Raw genomic sequence first — 19,320 nt, 5'->3', positions numbered from 1 at the left:
AATGTCGCCGTGCTCCAGACGGAGACGAGGTTTGGCGCGTTTAATCGCAGCGTCTCGTCAGCAGTGAGCTCTCGGCTCTGCAGCCCCGTCTTTCCGCGCTGGGCTGCCCTGCGCTCTGGGGTCTGTGGTCTCCCCGTCGCCCTGCTAGCCTGCCGGTCAGTATTCCTTTGTTAATGGAATTGTAGCTGTTGAACATAGAAGGAACCTTAGGATCCTTAATACTTTTATCCATGTGAAATGACCCATGTTTTGCTGTCCTTTTTTATGCCATATCTCCAAATTGCGGAATTTCAGTCTCCCTTTCATACGTGCCTACCCTTTGCTGTTCGGCTGTCATTTAGATTTCCTTCTCATGGATGAGCAAAACTGTAGGGCTTTAGTTTTACACGTGACCACGTTCTCTTCTCCTCAATTAACACTTCTTCATGTCTTTTCTAGCTCCAGCGTGCAGCATCTTTGCACGTCCCCGGTACTGTGCCGCACAGAAATAGGCGGAGGGCTCTGGGCTTGCTCTCTGGAGCCAGAGAGAAGGGGGATGCCCTCCCTGGGGTTTGATTCTCTGCCCAGAGAAGCCTCGCTTCTTGCAGGGCATTGCTTCATCTTCCTCCAGACTCGTGTAACCTGCCATTTTGTTTATCCCCTCCTGCCTCTCAGATGTTCCCTGCAGTCCCGCCCCGATATCCCTTCCCTCTCTGAATCCCCTTCTCTGATGGGACCCGACACAAACCCAACCCCCAGCAGTTTTCCTTCGTTTAGTTTGGAGAAAAGGGTGGACTAGAGCTAAGGAGGGCTCAGTTTAAGTTTGCACCTGGCCTGAAACCTTTGCAGAAGGTCCCTGTTCTGTTTCCACGCTGCTTTTTGTGGGTCTGTGGTTAAGAAAGCCACAGAGAGTATCTGGAATCTTGATACGAGGGTGGCAGAAACTTCTAGTGGATGTTTCATGTTTGTGCAGTGTCTGGCTTTGGCTCTTCCCATGGAGCCCTGGGAAGGAGGCTTCATTTTCCGGAGTTACTCCAGTAAGTCCGAAGGAAAGGGGATCGTGACGATCAAGGATCATAGAATCACAGAATCATTTAGGTTGGAAAAGACCTTTAAGATCATCGAGGCCAACTGTTAACCCAGCACTGCCAAGTCCACCACTACACCCTGTCCCTAAGCACCACATCTACACAGCTTTTAAATACCTCCAGGGATGGTGACTCCACCACTTCCCTGGGCAGCCTGGTCCAGTGCTGGACAACCCTTTCGGTGAAGACATTTTTCCTAATATCCAGTCTAAACCTCCCCCGGCGCAACTTGAGGCCGTTTCCTCTCGTCCTGTGTATCAGGACACAGAGCTGAGCTATGGCCTCTGCTCAATAGCAGCTCGGGTCTTGCTTGAGAAGACTCTTCCCCACTTAAACTGGATTTATCACAGCGGAGGTCCACGCCATTACCACCACAGCCATTAGGGGAGCCCAGTTCCGCTTTTTCCGTAGACTTAGTTGTCTTTGAACGAGTCCTCACTCAGGTGTGAAACTCTTTTCACCTTCCTCAAATCCCTGCGCCATGCCATCCCTCCGAGCCATCTCCAGCCCTCGGCTCTCTTCCTAGGACGTCTTGGAGAAGTCTGGCTGTCACATCGGTGAGACAGGCAACATCACCTCGCCCCGGCTGCTCGCAGGCTTACTGGAGACGGTGCAAGGCGCCGGTGTTGGATCGCCGAGGGTTGTAGTCCTGTCGTAAGACTTTCTGTTCAGACTTCCTCTGCATCTTTCGGGAGATTTCGTGGTAAATCCCAGCACAGGCATTTCAACCACCTGCCTGAAGAGCAACATTGTAGGATTTAAATGCTCAATTCACTTTTTTGAGTAACAAAATGGGGTTTTAAAAAATTGTGCAGGGACTGTGATGAAGTATGACATTCTGCCTTCAGCACTGAAGTGTCAAGCAAGGAGTGAGGATCTCTGGAAGCTCTCATGTGCAGGATTGCTTGGCCAGTCTGGGCTCTCTTCTAGGGAGAAGGGAGTCTGGGATCCTTCTCCAGGTCCTGCCTGTCCACCTATTCTTCTGTTCCCTCAGCCTGGCAAGGTCAGGGCTTCCTTTGGTGTCAGGTTTTGGTAAGGGTTTGTTAGGTGCTGTTGTGCAGCAGGAGCGTTGGCCTTTGCTGGAAATGAGGGCTGGCTGCTGCCAGACCCACGTCCCATCTCTCACACCGCGATGGTGTGTTCAGACTGTCCTCGGGTTGGCCTTCGGGGTAGGTCTGACCCTCAGGACTGATCTTCTCTTTGGCAGTGGTTGTTTTGTAGTGAGGAATATTAAATTGAGATTTGAGTGAGTTTAGGGATTTATCACATATGGAACTCATTCGTGTCTGTGCTCCACCAGTCCGAGACAGGATTCTGCAGAAAACTGATGGGCTGGGAACGCTCAAACTGCTTTTTTTGCTTCTGTAACAGCAGCTGAAGTTGACTGAGAGGTTTTTGCCTCTGCCTCTACATCTCACCAAGTCCAGGGCTGTTTTACTTGGGGACAGGGATGTTGGAAGCCGTCTGCTTCCTTGAATGTACATTTGAGAGGATGCTTAAAGTCCACATGCTCTTAGGAGGATGTTTGCAGAACTGTCGTGTTCCTGAATACAAAACCAGCGTGGGGACGTGGTCACCCTAGGTAGATGCAGAAGTCCTGTCTCCTGGTGTGGGCATCCTCAGGTGTCTTCTGGTCAGAGTGCTGCTTCCGTGTAGGTACAACACCGCTGCTTGATTGCTGAAAGTTGTGCGTGCCTCTTGGAGGGATCGCTGCTGACTGTCCCAGGCCCCTTGTATCTTGCTAAGATTCACGGGGGAGTTCTTCATGCGAATTGTAGAGACTCCAGGATGCCTTTCCAAAAGTTATTTATTATTTTGCTTGTGAAATGACATGTTGGAGTTGGGGTCCTAAGCGGTTCTTCCTTGTCTTGCCGTAGATGACGTGCGTGGAGAAAGCAGGCAATGATGAGAAGATGCTCATCAAAATCTTCCGGTGCTTGGGGAGCTGGTTCAACCTGGGTGTCCTGGACAGCACCTTCATGGCAAACAGCAAGTTACTGTCACTCCTCTTCGAGGTGCTGGTGAGTATTTCTCTTGGGAAACGTGGTGGTGGGCCTTGGGTACCAAGATGGTGTCACTTTTAAATCCAAGAGTGACTGAGGATTGACGCCGCTTTTCCGTGTGCGCTGTGCAGGTGTGGAAGGTGAGTTTCGTCCCTCCTGTCTTGAGTAGGAACCCTCTGGTCTTCACCTCGATCCGCTCCTTAGAGCAGGCTGCTCCTCTCTGCTAGCAGGTGGGGAAGAGCAAGCTCCCTGCGCGTAGTAACGGGTCTGTGCTGCCCGAAACGATGATCGTCCTTTTGTACTGGTTGTCCGCCTTGGAGGACAGTCAGAGAGCAGCGGCACAGAGCAAGAGTCTTCTTCTGGCTGCCGCTGCGAGTTCCCTCACGTCTTCCCTCCTCCTGTTAGCCCTGGGAAGCTTAGAAAACAGCACATAAGTAACACCTAATATTGGCTGATCTCTCAAGGGTGAAAACAGAAGTACACGTAAGGGTTTCCTCTGCCTGCGTGCTTGGTCCTTAGTTCAGGATTTGTGATGTGGGGACAAGGCTGATGGCCAGAAAGCGTTGGCAGAGCTTTCAAATGCAAACAAAAAAAGCACGTGTGTGTGTGGCTGTTTGCGTGGAAGAAGGAGACTCTGCAGCTGCTTCAGGATTATTCTTTCCTGCCCACCTTCTATTTTGATCCAGAGAACGTGTGTTCGGAGGTGAGCACCATTCCCTGTGCTTGGGCAGGCATGAAAGACTCTGAAATCCCTCCTGAGCAGACGCCCTTGCCTGGTTTTACTGAAGCCCCTCTCGGCTGCCTGGCTGAGCTATCCCCACGAGAGCGTTCCTGCTGCCCGTCACGCACCTTCTCCCCGCACCGCTTGGGAATTGCGGCTTTTCCTGCAGAGCTGCCCGGAGAAACGGCGGCGGGGGAGAGCGGAGGTCGCCGATCTCTGCGGTGTGTCGGGCTAAGGCAGGGCTGCCGCAGAGACAGAGGTGTTGGGTCGCAGGAACCTTCCTGCTACGCTGCCATGAGTGATCCTTTAATCTCCGTAAACGCGTTACAGTACTCGCCAGCAGACAGTACATCGAGAACAAAGTTCAACGACTATTTAATCTGCTATTTATATCTGTTCTCCTTATTCCTACTGTTCTGATCATCCATTTTGGAGCCTATATTAAGCAGATCTCTCGTCTGGCTCAAGCAGGAGCCCAGTTCCATTTTTCTGTGATGGTCGCAAAGCATTCAGAGCAGAATAGAAGATTTAACATCTGAGAAATGCCCGTTTCTAGCCATTACCGTGGATTGCCACTGCTGCCAAAGTAGGTGCCAGGTGTACTTTTGAGAGTACTTAGACTTTAAAAGAGAGACAGTTTTGGTCTGAAACACATTGTGCTTGGTCCTTGCTCCAAGCCAAATTGTTTTATGGGGCTCTGAGCAAAATACATTTATTCAGCGCGTTGTTGAAGTTTGCCATCCTCATGGGTTTGAGTATCGGTTAGATTTGGCTTTCGAAGTTGTCTGTATTCCTCCTTGAAGAGCCTGCATTTGCTTAATACTAAAATCAGTAGTGGGTTTTAATTTCACATTGTCAGTAAAATACTATTTTATTCCTTTTCTGACATTTTTACCTTGGAAAATTAACTCCTGAAGGCCGGTGAAACAGGGAGGTTAGGAGAATCCCGCGTCGCTGCGACAGGGAGGGCAATGAACTGAACAAACAGAATTCCCGGAGGACAGAGGTTCCTGCTGCGGCACTGCCCAGCCCCGTGACCCAGCTCAGGAATCGTCTATTCCTCCTCCCGTCGTTAAAGAGGATCCCTCATTTGCATCTGTTCTGTGGTGCAGATTCGATTAATGACAAATGCAAGCGAGGGCTCGCGTTTGGTGGGAGAAGGAATAGCCAATATTCATGCAGAGACCCAGCTCCCGAAACCCGTCTCCCCCAGGACAGGGCGTTTGGCTCACCGGCCTTTATATTGTGTTAATGTCGCTTTTAAATCGGGCAGTTTTTCCTCCTTGCTTCCTCCTTCGCGTGGGACCACGAGTTGTTTTCCAAATGTGTTGAGATCTCGCGTGAAAGGACGCACAGAGGCACGCACAGAGTTACCGCTCCTTTGTTTCCTCTCCGCGCTTCGCTGTTTGCTCTCTCCTCCTCCTTAGTATGCCAGTCTTGTCTCCCTCCTTAATTGCTCAGGGCTCCACGGGAACCATTAAAGCGCCGGTTAAATCAGCCTTACACAATGACTATAAGCGTCTACCAGGCGGGGCCTGAAATCCACTTGTTCACCCCCAGACCATCACAACGATAAATATTTCACACGTGCCGGTGAGAAACCTCGTCTCCATCCTCACCGAGGACTCGATGATTCTCATGGGTCCCTTCCAACTTGAGATATTCTATGATTCTGTGACCCAGCCAGGGTAATGAACGGCGCGATGTTTTATTTCCTTCTGAACTGCCGTGGATTTTGGTTGGCGTTTTTCCTTTGCTTCTCCCAAGGAAGACTCGGGGAGGGTCAGTTTTGACCTCAAGTGTTCGGGGTGGTAAAGCAGCACAGGCTTTGCAGGGCTGGTAGTAGCGGGTTGTTGGGAGCTGCGGCTACGCGGAAGCTCTACAACGTGTTTCGGGAACAACAAAAGACTAGTTTTTCCATTACCGTCTCGTTTCATATATAATCGCCGGGCTCTTCTGCTTCTTTGTTTCTTGCAGCAACAAGACAAGACATCATCAAACCTCCACGAAGCCGCTTCGGACTGCGTGTGCTCAGCCCTCTACGCCATCGAGAACGTGGAGACGAACCTTCCCCTGGCCTTGCAGCTTTTCCAGGGTGTCCTCACTCTTGAGAGTGCCTATCACATGGCTGTAGCACGCGAGGACCTAGACAAGTAAGTGAACTTGCAGCCGTGGCCGTGCCCGGAAACGAAGGAGAGGTACAGTAATTAACTGTCACGGTGTCTGTCTGCGGTTATTTTTGGAATCCGTGGTGTTTGCGTGCGGCGCTCTGAAGTCTCTTATGTAAATAAGTATTTGTTGAACGGAGACAAGTGAGCAAATGACTTCCTCGCCCTTGGTGCAGCGATTTGTGCTCCAGGCGTGCGCGCTCAGCTCGGGCTTTGGCAGAGAGTTAGACTGTCGCCAGACTCGGCTTGCTGCGACGCTTGGTCTTCCTTGCAGTGGGTGAAGCGCAAGGGAAGTATCATGAGGCGCAGCTGACGCGTTACCAGCCTTAAAATCGAGTTTAGAAGCGACCTGTTGCTCCTACTGCCTCCTCTCTACAGATGTCCGTACCTGGCTCGGCTGTTCCCTGTGGAAAGAGGACTGGATGTGCTGGCTGGGTCATCAGCCCCTCATTCTTGACTTAAAGAAACTGTAGCCTTCGTACCTTGATCAAGCACGTTGAAGCCAGCGCTTCACGCGCCTTGGCTGCTATGAAACGTTGCTGCTCTGATCGGAAACCCTCTGATCTCCAGCCTCGGTTGATTCTAGACCAGTTCATCCCTATTCTCTTTTGCCGACGTGGTCTTAACTTGAACAGCTCCCCAGCTGGTGCTTGTTCCCGGCTGCATTTGTAGGTAGGAAGCAGCCAGCCTCGAATTTGCGTGAACAAGCCCCCCTCTTTCACGCCTTTCTTTTCCCTGGGTGATCTTTAGTGCTCCCGTTCTGAATTCAGCTTCCTCGAGCGTGAGGGCCCGAGAGGTACGTGCTGCTCCAGGAGGGATCTCGCTCCTGCGCGTTGGCATCCTGGCATCCCTGCGTGCAGGTGACGCCTTGCCTGGCACCTCTTGCCTTTCTCGTGGCCTCGCTGTGCCGGTGTTTTGGTCATCCTGCGACTGATGAGGGTTGTCAGAAGCGGACAACTTTTTCTGCTCAAATTCAGATGGTTTTCATTCTTTTTCTGCACAGATATTGCGTCCCAGCTTTATCGGTGAACACCATTAGCGCTCACTCTTCCTTTTTTATGTGGCTGTCGCTAACGAACACAGACGAGATCAGTCGCGAGGTTGATGTGGAACCTTCCTAGCACCAAACTGGTATTTCCTCTTCAGCACAGCCTGCTAACCACCCCGCTAGCCAAGTGTTCATCCCTTCCCTCAGCTGTGCTTTATCCAGTTTAACCAGCTTCCCTCTGACACCCTGAGCTCCTGCTCTGCTCCATTTCTCCTGTTTTAAAACACGGCTGATAAGAATAAGGTGGGTCCGATCTATTTTTCGTAAACCCCTGTTACGTTTCGCCCATTTCCCTCCAACTTCCACGTATTTGGAAAATTCTGTAGGAACTTGCTCGTGCTACGGAGGGCGGATTAATTGGCCCGTATTTGCCAGACCCTCTGTCCCCGTTGCCAAATACGGGTGCGCGCTGGGGCTGTGCGAGGTGTTGCCGTCGATGGAAACAGCAAGACCAGCCGTGAAGTTGTAGGACAGATGCCCAGCGTCTGATTTTTTGACTCCCAGGATGGCGGTTCGCCAGTCCCCCCTCCTTCCACCTGGAGGTAAGCGGATCCTCCTGATCCAGCCTCCTCGCTCCTCCTGCCTTCGCCCCTCCTATTCAGCCGCGGTATTGAAAACCGATGCATATTCACGTAGTTTTAGCTGTGCCGCAAATCTTTCATCGTGCCGACGTCTTCGGCGAGCGGCGGTTCCACCGGCTGTTTGTTACAGCTGAAAAATCCTGCGCTGTTTTTGTGACCGTCCTTGGCAGGGTCTGGCACTGGTTTGGTTTCTGGCAATTCTCGCTTGATCTCTGCTCATCTCGCCTTCCAGAATCCCGCTGTCTGCTTTTCAGTCCTCCTCCCTTCAGCTGCTTGGAGGCACTTGGCTGCCTGCTGAGGCTTTTCGGGTGACTTTAGGCTCAAGAACTCGACAAGCGTCCCCCTCCCCTCGTTTCAGCTTGGGGTGCAAAGCCCGGATAACGTACGTGCCTTTGACTTAAGGAAATTCCGAGCCTCTGCCACATTAAACGAGATTTCCACAAGCGAAATGAGTAGTTACTCCTCCAAGTTTGCCCTTTTGAAACCGAAAATTACAGCAGCATCTGTTCCTATTTATCCTTCCATTTAACGCTAATAGAATTAGTCTTCAGTTATCAGGCATGTAAAAATTTGTTATAATAACCTCTCTGCTTGGTCAGATTAACTCTGCAGTAGCATCTCTTTGGACTGTGACTTGCTGAAAAAGCTGAAAGCTTTCATCTTCAGGACTTGCTGGGGCACGGTTTAATTAGTAGCATCTATTCTCCAGTCTCTGCCGGAGAAGGCAGTCTCCCCTAAACGCTTCCAGGTATTGTATAAAGCCCTTGTTTGATCTGCTCCTGGGGGTACGCTGCGGAGCTGCCAGGTTGTGTAAAGAGTGAAGCCTTTTGGGATTAAAAAAAACCCCAAAATCTCACGTGGAGGACTCGCCTCTGTCTCTAAGACAGGCTTTAGGGTGTGTTTGCAGCACATTTCTAGGTGCGTGTTGCTTTAGGATTTCCTAAACCTCTCCAGAACAGGAATAGTAAAATCAAAGCCCGGGATTAATGGCTTATCTCGGACCTCTCCCCCAAATCCCCGACCGGCGGGGTGGTTTTATCAGTGAGGAGCAGTCCTTGGTTTGATGCCGTGCTTGCTCCCTCGCACCGTGCCGCGGCTCCAGGGTGTTCACTCTTCTCTCTGGTTCTGCAGTCTTAAAGCAGAATAAAGCTAGTGGTTCAACTCGGCCACTAAACTGTTTTTGTCTTAAGAGCAGCTGTGTTTTTACGCGGCGCTGTCCCCTGTATAGGCAATGGGTTTATTTTTAAAGTGGGTTTGTATATTTGTCTTCTGTAACGTGGCACCTTCCGGGTGCTGAATTAGACTCGAGCTGTTTTGTAGCGGACGTCCTGTGCCTTGTCGCCCGATGCTGTGGTTTTAGAGAAGTTTTCTCAGATGCTGTGGGTAATATGAAAATTTCGTAAGATTTGCTTATTGGAACTCAGTGTTTTCACCTACTTCTGAACAAAGCCAAATTCCCCTCTTTAAGTGTTTCCCAACTGCTGACGGAAAGCTAAAGCAGAAGTTGGTATTTCTTGGTCTGAGACGAGGCTCCAGGGCACGTTACCTGCACGGACCAAATCTCTCCTGTGCTGGGCTATCTGGTCCCGTGCGGAAGATCTTTCTGACTTGTATCCTGGGTTTTTTTTTCTTCACCAGGGTGCTCAATTACTGCCGTGTCTTCACCGAGCTGTGCGAGACCTTCCTAGATAAAATAGTTTGTACGCCAGGCCAAGGGCTAGGTGACCTGCGGACGCTGGAGCTGCTGCTGATATGTGCAGGTCACCCGCAGTACGAGGTGAGTGAGGCTTACCCGTGTTCCTCTCCTCAACCCTTTCGCCAAATCTCACTCATCCAGAGTAGACTGAGTGGAAAAACCTTTCTTTTGTATTGCCACGTGGTTGGGAGCCTTCAGTTCCTGTGAGCTGCTGGCCTTGAAACGCCCGCTCTGCATTCGTGATGCAGAAATCTGGCTTAGCGTCCCTTTCCCGGCGTCCTGGATGCGTGGGACTGCGAGTACCGCTCTGAAAACCTCCGTTATTTTCTTTTCCACGTGTTCAACTTAAGTTAAGCTTTGCGGGGACTGCAGCGTAGCTCATGGTAGCTTTGCCCTCCGAGTAAGTTAAATGCTGTTTAGCATCAAAGCTCCCCGACCGTCCTCCTTTCAATACAGAACATTGTATTTAAGATGCGGACTCTCCTTTTAGCCCCACTTTTTATTATTCCAAAACTGTTAATTAAATCCCCGTAGCTGATCCCTGGCTGATTTGTGTCTGTGTTCAGTGGGAGGAGGTTCCTTTGCAGAGGGCTTGTCCTGCTAAATCTGACACGGGGGGCGGGGAGGTGCCAGCTGGGATTTGTGCTCCCTTCCTTCCCTCCGTGTTTCGAGGTCCCACTTGGGGTGGGATGCAGCCGCTGAAGTGACGGGTGGGAGGTAGGTATGGAATGAGCTAATGCCCTCGCCAGGACTGGCTTTTCCAGAAGCTTTCAGAGCCTGAAAGTACATCAGACCTGAGAACCGGCGGGCGAGTTAGCGAAGAAACGATGGCTGCTGCCATGCGACCCTTCAGGGCTTGTTTGCCGTGGAAATTGTGGAGTAGCTGTGCTTCGTCAGGTCTCTGCGGTGCTCGCTTGGGACTCGGTGCCTCTTTTAGTCCCCTTTCCAGGTCTCTTAAGCTCAATCTCCCTTGAGCGTGACCTTGTCCTGTGCCAGCAACGCTTAGGAGGAATTGAAGCTCTGCAGCTGCTCCTGAAAAAATCTGCCCTTGGTTTTTTTTGTTTTTTTTTTTTTTCCCTGCAATAACTGCACTTACAAAGAGGCTTTGGAGCAACATCCCTTTCCAGCGTGAGCTGTTCTCTTGGAGGTGTTCGCTCCTGTCTGGGGCTACTGTCCCCCTCATATTGTTAGCCCAAGCCTGTGCGCATCCCGAGCCGGCCATCAGGGTGGTTAGACCGTTAAATACCCGGGTATGGACGGTGAGGATCAGCTCTAGGTGGGCAAACTCTTCCACCGCTGTGGCTCTCTGGTGCTGACAGCGTTACCTGCAAGCAGGAGAATGCCCCGTCGCTTGTTGGGGCAGGCTGGGTATTAAAGATCTCCTGCTGCGTGAGCACGAATCACGTCAGGGGCAGGGAGACAGAAATTTATCGCTGGCAGATTTGACTGATGTGAAACGAGGTGACGTCCACGCTTGGAAGCAAGAGACGGTTCTTACGCTTCAATGTTAATTTTGCAGAAAAGAGGCTTTCCTTCTGAGAGCCGGTGACAGGTTTTCAGATTAACTCAGTGGGTTTAAAATCCCTTATTAAGTGACAAGCAGCGGAGGAGATCGGTGAAGCGCGGGAAACCAGTCCACACTTCATCATCACGTGATGAAGCAGCACCGATGGAAATGTGTGGTACCCCACCACGCTGCAGGCACCCCCAGAGAAGATTTCTCTGTCGGGAGCACCAGCAGAGTAGAGAAAAAAATGTTGCGTTGGTAACAAGATGCTGAATTTTTCTTTCTAAACAGGTGGTAGAAATTTCCTTTAACTTCTGGTACAGACTGGGCGAGCACCTGTACAAGACGGACGATGCCGTCATCCACAGCATCTTCAAAGCTTACATCCAGCGCCTTCTCCACGCTCTGGCCAGACACTGCCAGCTTGACTCGGACCACGTAAGGCCGCGTTTGCTTTCTTTGCGGGGCGGTAGGATGCGTCTGTCCTCGCTGCTGCATGCCGATGGCTCTCCGTAGCTATAGGGCTCTACAGGTAATAGTTCTGCAGTTGCAGTTAATTGCAGAGAGAAGATGGAGAGTAATTAAAATGGCTGTATTAAACCTCTTCTCATTAAGTCGGTTCTTGTTCTAGCAGAGCTTTCTGGTGTCTAGTTGCTGCGGGGTGACCCTCTCCCGCCTCCCCGCAGGAGATTCCCGTTTTGAGAGCTGCGTTGTCCCCTGCTCGGGGGCATTTTTGTTGGAATAAAGCTTGCACAGCTCGCTAGCCGCAGTGCTGTCATCTTCCTCCTTGAAGTCTGGGATGTTTTATCCTTCTTCCATCTCTGCCTATGCTCCTCATCCCCTTGATTTCCATCCCTTCATCCGCGTGTCAGAGAAGCGTGTTCAGGCTGTTAGCGTTTTCTTTGTGCACGGCTCTCCTTCAAATCCCCTTCCCTAGCTTGATCTGGGGAGAGGAGGGCAGAAACGACAGATCTTTTCTCTAAACCAGAATTGCTTGGCTTGTCCTAGCTGTGGGTGAATGGGAACCTGGATTTCGCTGAGCTGCTCTCCACCCCTTTGCTCTCCCTCATCTCTCGTAGGAGGGCGTCCCAGAGGAGACGGACGATTTTGGGGAGTTCCGGATGCGGGTCTCGGACCTGGTGAAAGACCTGATCTTCCTGGTGGGATCGGTGGAATGTTTTGCTCAGGTGGGTTTGCAGGAGCATCGTGAGGAACACTCCCATCCATCACTGTGCGGGAGGTAGCCAAGCCCCGGTGGCCCTCGGGGTGGGGAGGAGGTCACACACGTTATCTCCTCGTGCACAAGGAAGCAACCGTGTCGTGAAGTAGGTGGTGGGGACCGTTCTGGGAGAAGCAGGAGGTCTCACGCTGCGGGGTACTAGCTGGGGAACGGTACTCTGGTCCCAGAGCAGCAGGGCGATCTGTGGAACACGGGGATTTCTGCAGGTCCACGCCTGGAGTCTGGTATTTCAGGTGTTGGAGGAGGTGAGGAGCGGGTGGCGATCTCGCAGGGTGGGATTCATGACCGCATGCCCACCAGCTGTGTTCGTAGCTTCTTTTGTAACCAGTTCTCTTTCTTGCAGCTTTATGCAACTTTGAAGGACGGGAATCCACCCTGGGAGGTGACGGAAGCTGTCCTCTTCATCATGGCCTCCATAGCTAAGAGTGTTGACCAGTGAGTGTTGACCATCCTGCTCGTGTCCGTAAGGGCTGTGGGGTCAGGAGTTGCCTCCGAGTGAGTTTTGCAGAGACACCACGAATACCCCAAGGATGCTCCTCGGAACATGCTTTACCGGGCGGAAACATTTAAAAACCACGCTTTATTTCAGGTAGTCCTCTGCGCGCGTGGTCTGTACTGCAGCAGTGCAGTACCCCGTGCCGACGGAGCAGTTCTGTAGCCCGAGGATTGAGGTCTCTGCTTTCTGGGCAGGAATTATGGGTCCAGGAGGGAGCTGGGGCTGCGTGAAGCAGTTGGACCTTCTCAGGTCTCCTCTCTGCCTGCCTGGGGACTTTAACGCCAGACACTTGAGTTCAGCCCTGGTAAAACAGGATAAGGTTTTGTTTCCCTTTAGCTTATCTCTTGAAAGCAAAGGATTTTTGCCTAGGCTGGTTGTTTGGCATCCTTCTGCATCCAGAGCGGGGACAGCCACCTCCAGGTAGTGAGGTGTCCCAGATATCTTTAGGGAAGGTGAAATCACTTTCTGCAAGAGCCTTTCTTCCCCTGTTAGTTGTACTGGAAGCATCGAGCTAACGTCCGGGGCGGTGAGTCCTTCTGCGTGCTGACGGCCGCGCTCATGCAGTGGGACAGCCCGGCTGGCCTTCGCCGGGCTGGCAGCACCGTGCCTCCCTTCCCCGGGAGCCTGGGGGAGTCACCGCGTTCGCTGTACGCTCGCTGGCTCCCTTTGTCTGTGTCAAGGCTGCTCTTGCTGGGTTTTATCTTCTCTTTTTATTTCTGCTTTGTTTCCGAGAGCACCAGCCTCTCGTGGCCTTGCACTGGTGGAGCGCAGGGGAGTCCGTTCCCCGCCAGCGTGTCCCACGAGGTTCTCGCTCGCCCCATGGCTCTACCGAGCTTGGCTCCGCTCTTGCCGTGAGAGGGCAGACGGTGCCGGGCAAGCGAGCCGGAGCCCCGCCACTGATGTGGGCTGCAGGGAGCCTGGCTCTCTCCCGGCAGCACCCTCCCACGCTGGGAACAGGCTCCTCCGGCTTTCTGCGGTCCCCGGAGGATTAATTAGCTTTGTACTGGTGCCACGAGCGCTCTTACTGGAGGTGTTTAGTTTCTTCTGCTCTGTTTGGTAAAGCTGGAGGCTGCTGTGCATCTGGATCCCAGCTCCCACAGCCCTGAGCCTCCCACTAGCCCACATCTCGGATATCCAGCACACCACGGCCGCAGGCTGATTCCGAGTGACGTGGGAGTCGATCGGGGAGTCAATAAAACCAGCTACTCTGTGGAAATGGTCCGGGAGCCGCCTTGGGGCTGAGCTGGTTGCCTTTTCCCCGCAGGGAGAACAACCCGACCCTGGTGGAGGTGCTGGAGGGGGTGGTTCGCCTCCCCGAGACGGTGCACACCGCCGTCCGCTACACCAGCATCGAGCTGGTGGGAGAGATGAGCGAGGTGGTGGACAGAAACCCGCAGTTCCTGGGTGAGTCCCTCCTGCCACGCCGGCGTGGGACACGCCACCGCTCTGCCCTGCGGCGAGCCTGGTCCCCAGGACCCCCTCTTCACCCCGGCTTTCTCCTCCGCAGATCCCGTGCTGGGTTATTTGATGAAAGGTCTGTGCGACAGGCGGCTGGCCTCGGCGGCGGCCAAGGCCATCCACAATATCTGCTCGGTATGCCGGGACCACATGGCTCAGCACTTTAACGGGCTGCTGGAGATAGCCCGTTCCCTCGACTCCTTCACGCTCTCTCCAGAGGCCGCTGTGGGGCTCCTGAAGGGTGCGTATGGAAAAGCTGTCGGTGGTTTTTTTTTGGGGGGGGTCACTCACCACGGATGCCGCAACCCCATTTTCACATGGTTTTTTTCTTAGACGAGAGCGTCGCGGTTTGCCCTGACGCATTCCGTGTGGCCGCACTTAGAGTCTTCTCAAGAGCTCGCTTGGGGCAGGAGGTAGATAGAGATCCTTTCTGGGTTTATAAGCTATCTCCGTCCCTGCTTAGAACTTGAAATGTGGGAAGAAAACATTTGAAATGCCCACAGCCATGTTAGCAACAGGTTTCTGCTATATCTGAGCACCTGAAAATTGGCCGCTGTACGCGCGGGGCGGAAACCGGCAAGTATTTGTCATTTTAGAGACAGTTTGGGCACAAGAATCTAGTTTTTCAACTCCAGCCTGCAGTCAGAGCATTCGCTTCTTGCCAGGCCTTTGGCTCTTGGGCATCGTGAGCCTCTTCAACCTCGGCTGGTTTCGGGGAGGTGCAGGACTCGTGTCGGGGCCTCAGAGATTGCCGACGGATTCGAGTGCTTCTGAAACCTTTAAAAATGGAGCAGCTCTGGAACTTGTGCAAAGGGAGCCTTATTGCGGCTGTGTAGTCGGGGTGTGCGCCTAAAGAGGCAAAACTCACGTCTTTTCACTTGTTTGCGCTCACGTATCGATAAAGGAGCATTAGCCGCGCTTCTGAGCTGCTCCTCTCCCTGCCACAAAATATTTTCTCCTCCTTCTTTAAAACAACGCAACGAATACGTGAGCCGGGGAGAATTTTTTCCTCCCGGTGTTGTCCTCAGCCCCAGCCCTGTGGTCTGCCAGCACCTCCGACGTGGGGTGTTTGTGCTGCTCCTGCCTTTGAGTGGGATGCTGTGATGTGGCGGTGGGTTCGTCGTCTTATTTCATTTTTGTGGCAGCCCTGAAATGCCTTAGTTACGGGTCGAAAGAAGCTTCCTCCGACCTCGTGATGCTGCTGGGCAGGGGCAAGGACGCTGCGGGCACACGCTGGGATGCCCAGATGTGCTCGTGATGTCCCTCTGCCATCGGATCATCCCTGTACTCCCACATGCCGGCATTCCTTCCTCCTTCCCGCCCCGCAGAAAGTATTTCGGTGTCTGGTTTAACCAAAGAGTCAGGTTCAAGCCGCAGGGAACCATCTCCCGGTCTTGGGAAGCAGTCCCTGCCTTTGCCCCGGAGCCGTGCCCTCTCCCTGCCCGCACACGGGCAGGGCTGGTGGCAAGCTGCAGGCAGGGCCTGTTTGGGAACCTCGCTCGTGTTGCCTTTCACCGACGGCACTCCTACGCTGCATTCCTGCTCCTGAGCCTGTCTCCTCTTGCCTTTCAGGGACAGCCTTGGTCCTCGCCAGGCTCCCCTTGGAGAAGATAGCAGAATGCCTCAGTGAACTCTGTGCCGTACAAGTGATGGCGCTGAAGAAGGTATGTCCCGGTCGGGGCTGCGTTAACGTGCTCCTCCTCTGTCACTGGTTTGGATGGGACGGATCGGAAGCCATCAAGCTGCCGTGGTTCCATCTTTACCCGCTGGCTTGATCTGCTGTGGCAATTGTGTGTCCTCAAAGCCAGAGGTCCATGAGGAGCCCAGGACCGTGACGTCCTTGTCCCTAAGTCCCTCCTGGCTGAGAAATACCTAGCTGGTAGAGTGTGTAATGGGTTAAATGGGAAAAAAATGGTCCCTAGAAATCTGTTTATGTGCCGGGAGCCCAAGAGCTTTCCTGAACCCACCTCAGATGCAGCAGGCAGCTTTCACCCCGCATCTCCGGGATGGAGAACATGGAACTCGACTTCCCTGTGGGACATGTGGCCCCAAAAAGGTCATGTTCTGGCTGTCCCAAAAACGTGGTGGCCCTAATGACCTATCCAGGATAACGGAGGGTAGAAATCTCAGAGGATGGCAGGAAGAGGGAGGGAAGGCTTAAGAAAGGGACGTGCACGTCCTCTGTCTCTTCAGGGTGACCTGTAGCTGCGCAAGAGCGGTTCTTGAGAGCTCCTCCTGCCAACGCTGCCCGCTCCTCGCAGCTCTCGCCCCGTGGCAGGCTCCTCTTCCGCCTCTGACCCTGCTCCCTTCTCCTTCAGAGACCCCTTTGAGTAGGCTCTGAATGCGGAGGAGACAAAAAGAGAAGCCACGCTCAGCTTTGAGACTAACCTACGCGCGTGTGGCTGAGGTTAGGAGCTGCTCAGGTCCTGGGCAAGGTTTGGGGAGATGATCTGCTCTGCTTTGGCCCGAAGGGGATGTGAAAGAGCTGCTGGGTGGGGTCCGGTGGCCAGGCCGTGTTTATTCAGTCTTCACTGGGAACAGGGCTGCCTGCGGTCCTGAAATCCCATCGTTCTCCCTTGTTTTCCAGCTGCTCTCTCAGGAGCCAAGCAACGGCCTCTCCTCAGACCCTACTGTGCCCCTGGATCGACTCGCTGTCATATTTAGGTGAGGAAGGAGGGGCTGGGACAGCCCGCACAGGGGTTTCGTGAGCGCGTGAGTCAAAGCTGCTCACCCAGAGACTTAAAACCAAATTAGCGACGGCTCGTTTTCCCCTGGCCCCAAGAGGAACAGGCTGGAAGCTGCTTCTTCACCGCGTTCGAGGCTCCCCAGCCCCTCTAAGCCCGTTTCTGGTCCCCTTCCCGCAGCCTCAGCGGGTCCTTGAGGCTCCGACCCATTTTCTTGGCTTTAAACACAAACCCCGACTGTTTAGAAAAAATACCGTTAACCCTTTGCTGCTTTTCACAGACACACCAACCCCATTGTAGAAAATGGACAGATCCATCCGTGCCAAAAAGTCATTCAGGAAGTACGTGCTGGATTCGGGGAAGGAATTGCTGCGGGGAGATTGACGGGGGTGTCGTACCGGGCGGGCGGTTCTGTTGCAATCCCCGGGCTGCCGGGCAGATCCGCGTGTCCGACGGCAGCTCTGCCTGGGGCTGCGCGGCGTGGGGGAGAGGAGCTGCTGGTGGAACACCTTCCCTCCTGGAAGCAGGGATCGGTGACGGGGGGGGATTTGGGTCTTCAAACCCCTGGAAGAGGACCTGGCTCTGGAAATGTCCCGGGCGCTTTAATTTCCCTGCCCTTGTAATGTTTGCAGCGCTGCAGCGGAGCTGTTAAGCCACTCTGAGCTCTTCACTCCTATGTAAAGCTAATTTACGCATCCCGTAGCGTGGGTGCCTCTTTGTTTTTGGGACCCGAGTGGCATCTGCCTGACAGTACAGGGATTTGGGTGTTTTTCGGATCGGAGGGTGGTGTTGCGGTGGGATACGCCGTGTCCCGGGTTCAGCTTTAACCCCTCTCTCTGTCTACGCTCAGATCTGGCCCGTGCTGTCGGAGACCCTGAACAAACACAGTGCCGATAACCGCATCGTGGAGCGGTGCTGCCGGTGCCTGCGCTTCGCCGTCCGCTGCGTGGGCAAAGGCTCTGCCGCCCTGCTGCAGCCGCTCGTCACCCAGGTACGGAGGCTGCCGCCGAGAAACCCCGCTCTCGACGCCTTCGTGCGATCCCGGGCTCGGAGCCGTCGTCGGAAAACGCTCGCTCGGCTCGCGTCGGCGGGCAGGCGCGTCTCGTGGGCAGCTGCCAGGCAGCAACCGGCGCTGGAAAGCGCTGCGGTGAATGCCGGCAGTCTCGGGAATTCCTACGTAAAAACCCTTGGGGAGTAGAGAGAGCCTTTGAACTGCAGGGAAGAGCGAAGCTCTGCCTGACTGATGCTCTGTGGGTTGTGGGAGCCCTGCAGTTGTAGCTGTAATTTGAAAAGTATGAGTGAAACTCTGCATCCTGCGACTCCTTGAAGAGGTAACTCCTGATGGTAGGTGTCCCCTGCTCTGCTCGGGGCTTCCACTGGGCTAAGGAAGGATCAAAGGCGAGGGGAAGCTGCGTTGGCTCTGGGAGCCGCAGCACGGAGATGCTCCAAAGTGCAAGATCAGGCCTAAGCAAGTACTTCAGGCTGTCCCCCGCCCGCCGTGGGGCTGGGGAAAGGTCTAGCAGGCTGCGACATCGTCTCGGCGTACGAGAGCAGCCCTTTCTCGGAGAGAAGGTGGCACTGACAGGCAGATCCAGCGGGCAGCGTCCCTGGCCGGGCTGGTGGGAGGTAACGAGCGTTCGGCTTCACCCCTCCGTGGCTCGCTTGTGGATCGGAGCTGGGGGCTACAGCCCCTCGCCGTCAGGAAGCCAGGAGGGCCGTGCCTGTGGGGCACAGCTGGTTTTGGGGTCTCTGCGGTGGGTCCAGCCCTTTGGGAAGCGTGGGGCTGGCCGAGGAAATCCCCGGCTGTGGCAGGGGAGCTGCCAGGTTCCCAGCCAGATCCTACAGCCGATGGATGCCCCCAGCGAGCGGCGTGCAGGGACTCCTCTGACGGAAACGGCCGCGGCGGTTTCTGTGCCGGACCCGCCACCGCCTGCGGTGTTGGCGGGTGGGCAGGCGACGTTTTTGGTGCCAAGCAGCGCGTGTCTCCCCGCAGATGGTGAACGTGTACCGGGCGCACCAGCACTCCTGTTTCCTCTACCTGGGCAGCATCCTGGTGGACGAGTACGGCATGGAGGAGGGCTGCCGGCAGGGACTGCTCGACATGCTGCAGGTGGGTGCTGAGAGCCGAGGGGTTTGGTTCCCCTCTATCTGAATCACGGTCACAGAGTCATTTAGGTTGGAAAAGACCTTTAAGATCATCGAGTCCAACCGTTAATCTAACACTGCGACATCCACCACTACACCATGTCCCTAAGCGCCGCATCTACACGGCTTTTAAATACCTCCAGGGATGGGGACTCCACCACTTCCCTGGGCAGCCTGGTCCAGTGCTGGACAACCCTTTCAGTGAAGACATTTTTCCTAATATCCAGTCTAAACCTCCCCTGGCGCAACTTGAGGCCATTTCCTCTCGTCCTATCACTTGTTACTTGGGAGAAGAGACCGACCCCCACCTCTCTACACCCTCCTTTCAGGCAGCTGTAGAGAGCGATGAGGTCTCCCCTCAGCCTCCTTTTCTCCAGGCTGAACAACCCCAGGTCCCTCAGCCGCTCCCCATCAGCCTTGTGCTCCAGACCCTTCCCCAGCTCCGTTGCTGCTCTTATTTCCACGTGCCAGCGCGGTAACTACCCCTCTGCGCTCGCGGGGAAGGC

At 54.0% G+C, this 19,320-nt stretch overlaps 1 protein-coding gene across 1 annotated transcript in view; it reads left to right on the top strand.

The window, feature by feature from the left end:
- Positions 1 to 19,320, top strand: part of TNPO3 (transportin 3) — a 42,518-nt gene that overhangs the window by 20,150 nt on the left and 3,048 nt on the right. The window contains exons 5-17 of the mRNA XM_072856614.1: positions 2,945 to 3,088; positions 5,769 to 5,944; positions 9,227 to 9,365; positions 11,083 to 11,229; positions 11,871 to 11,978; positions 12,375 to 12,466; positions 13,792 to 13,931; positions 14,035 to 14,226; positions 15,558 to 15,649; positions 16,573 to 16,649; positions 16,950 to 17,010; positions 17,520 to 17,660; positions 18,663 to 18,779. Coding sequence (XP_072712715.1) covers positions 2,945 to 3,088; positions 5,769 to 5,944; positions 9,227 to 9,365; positions 11,083 to 11,229; positions 11,871 to 11,978; positions 12,375 to 12,466; positions 13,792 to 13,931; positions 14,035 to 14,226; positions 15,558 to 15,649; positions 16,573 to 16,649; positions 16,950 to 17,010; positions 17,520 to 17,660; positions 18,663 to 18,779 — 1,626 coding nt within the window. The remainder of the gene's footprint in view (positions 1 to 2,944; positions 3,089 to 5,768; positions 5,945 to 9,226; positions 9,366 to 11,082; positions 11,230 to 11,870; positions 11,979 to 12,374; positions 12,467 to 13,791; positions 13,932 to 14,034; positions 14,227 to 15,557; positions 15,650 to 16,572; positions 16,650 to 16,949; positions 17,011 to 17,519; positions 17,661 to 18,662; positions 18,780 to 19,320) is intronic.

Source organism: Ciconia boyciana, chromosome 1 (assembly GCF_034638445.1).
Source record: "Ciconia boyciana chromosome 1, ASM3463844v1, whole genome shotgun sequence".
Classification (NCBI taxonomy): Eukaryota; Metazoa; Chordata; class Aves; order Ciconiiformes; family Ciconiidae; genus Ciconia; species Ciconia boyciana.
Note: the sequence above shows the minus strand (reverse complement) of the source record. Positions and strands in the feature narration are given on the sequence as shown.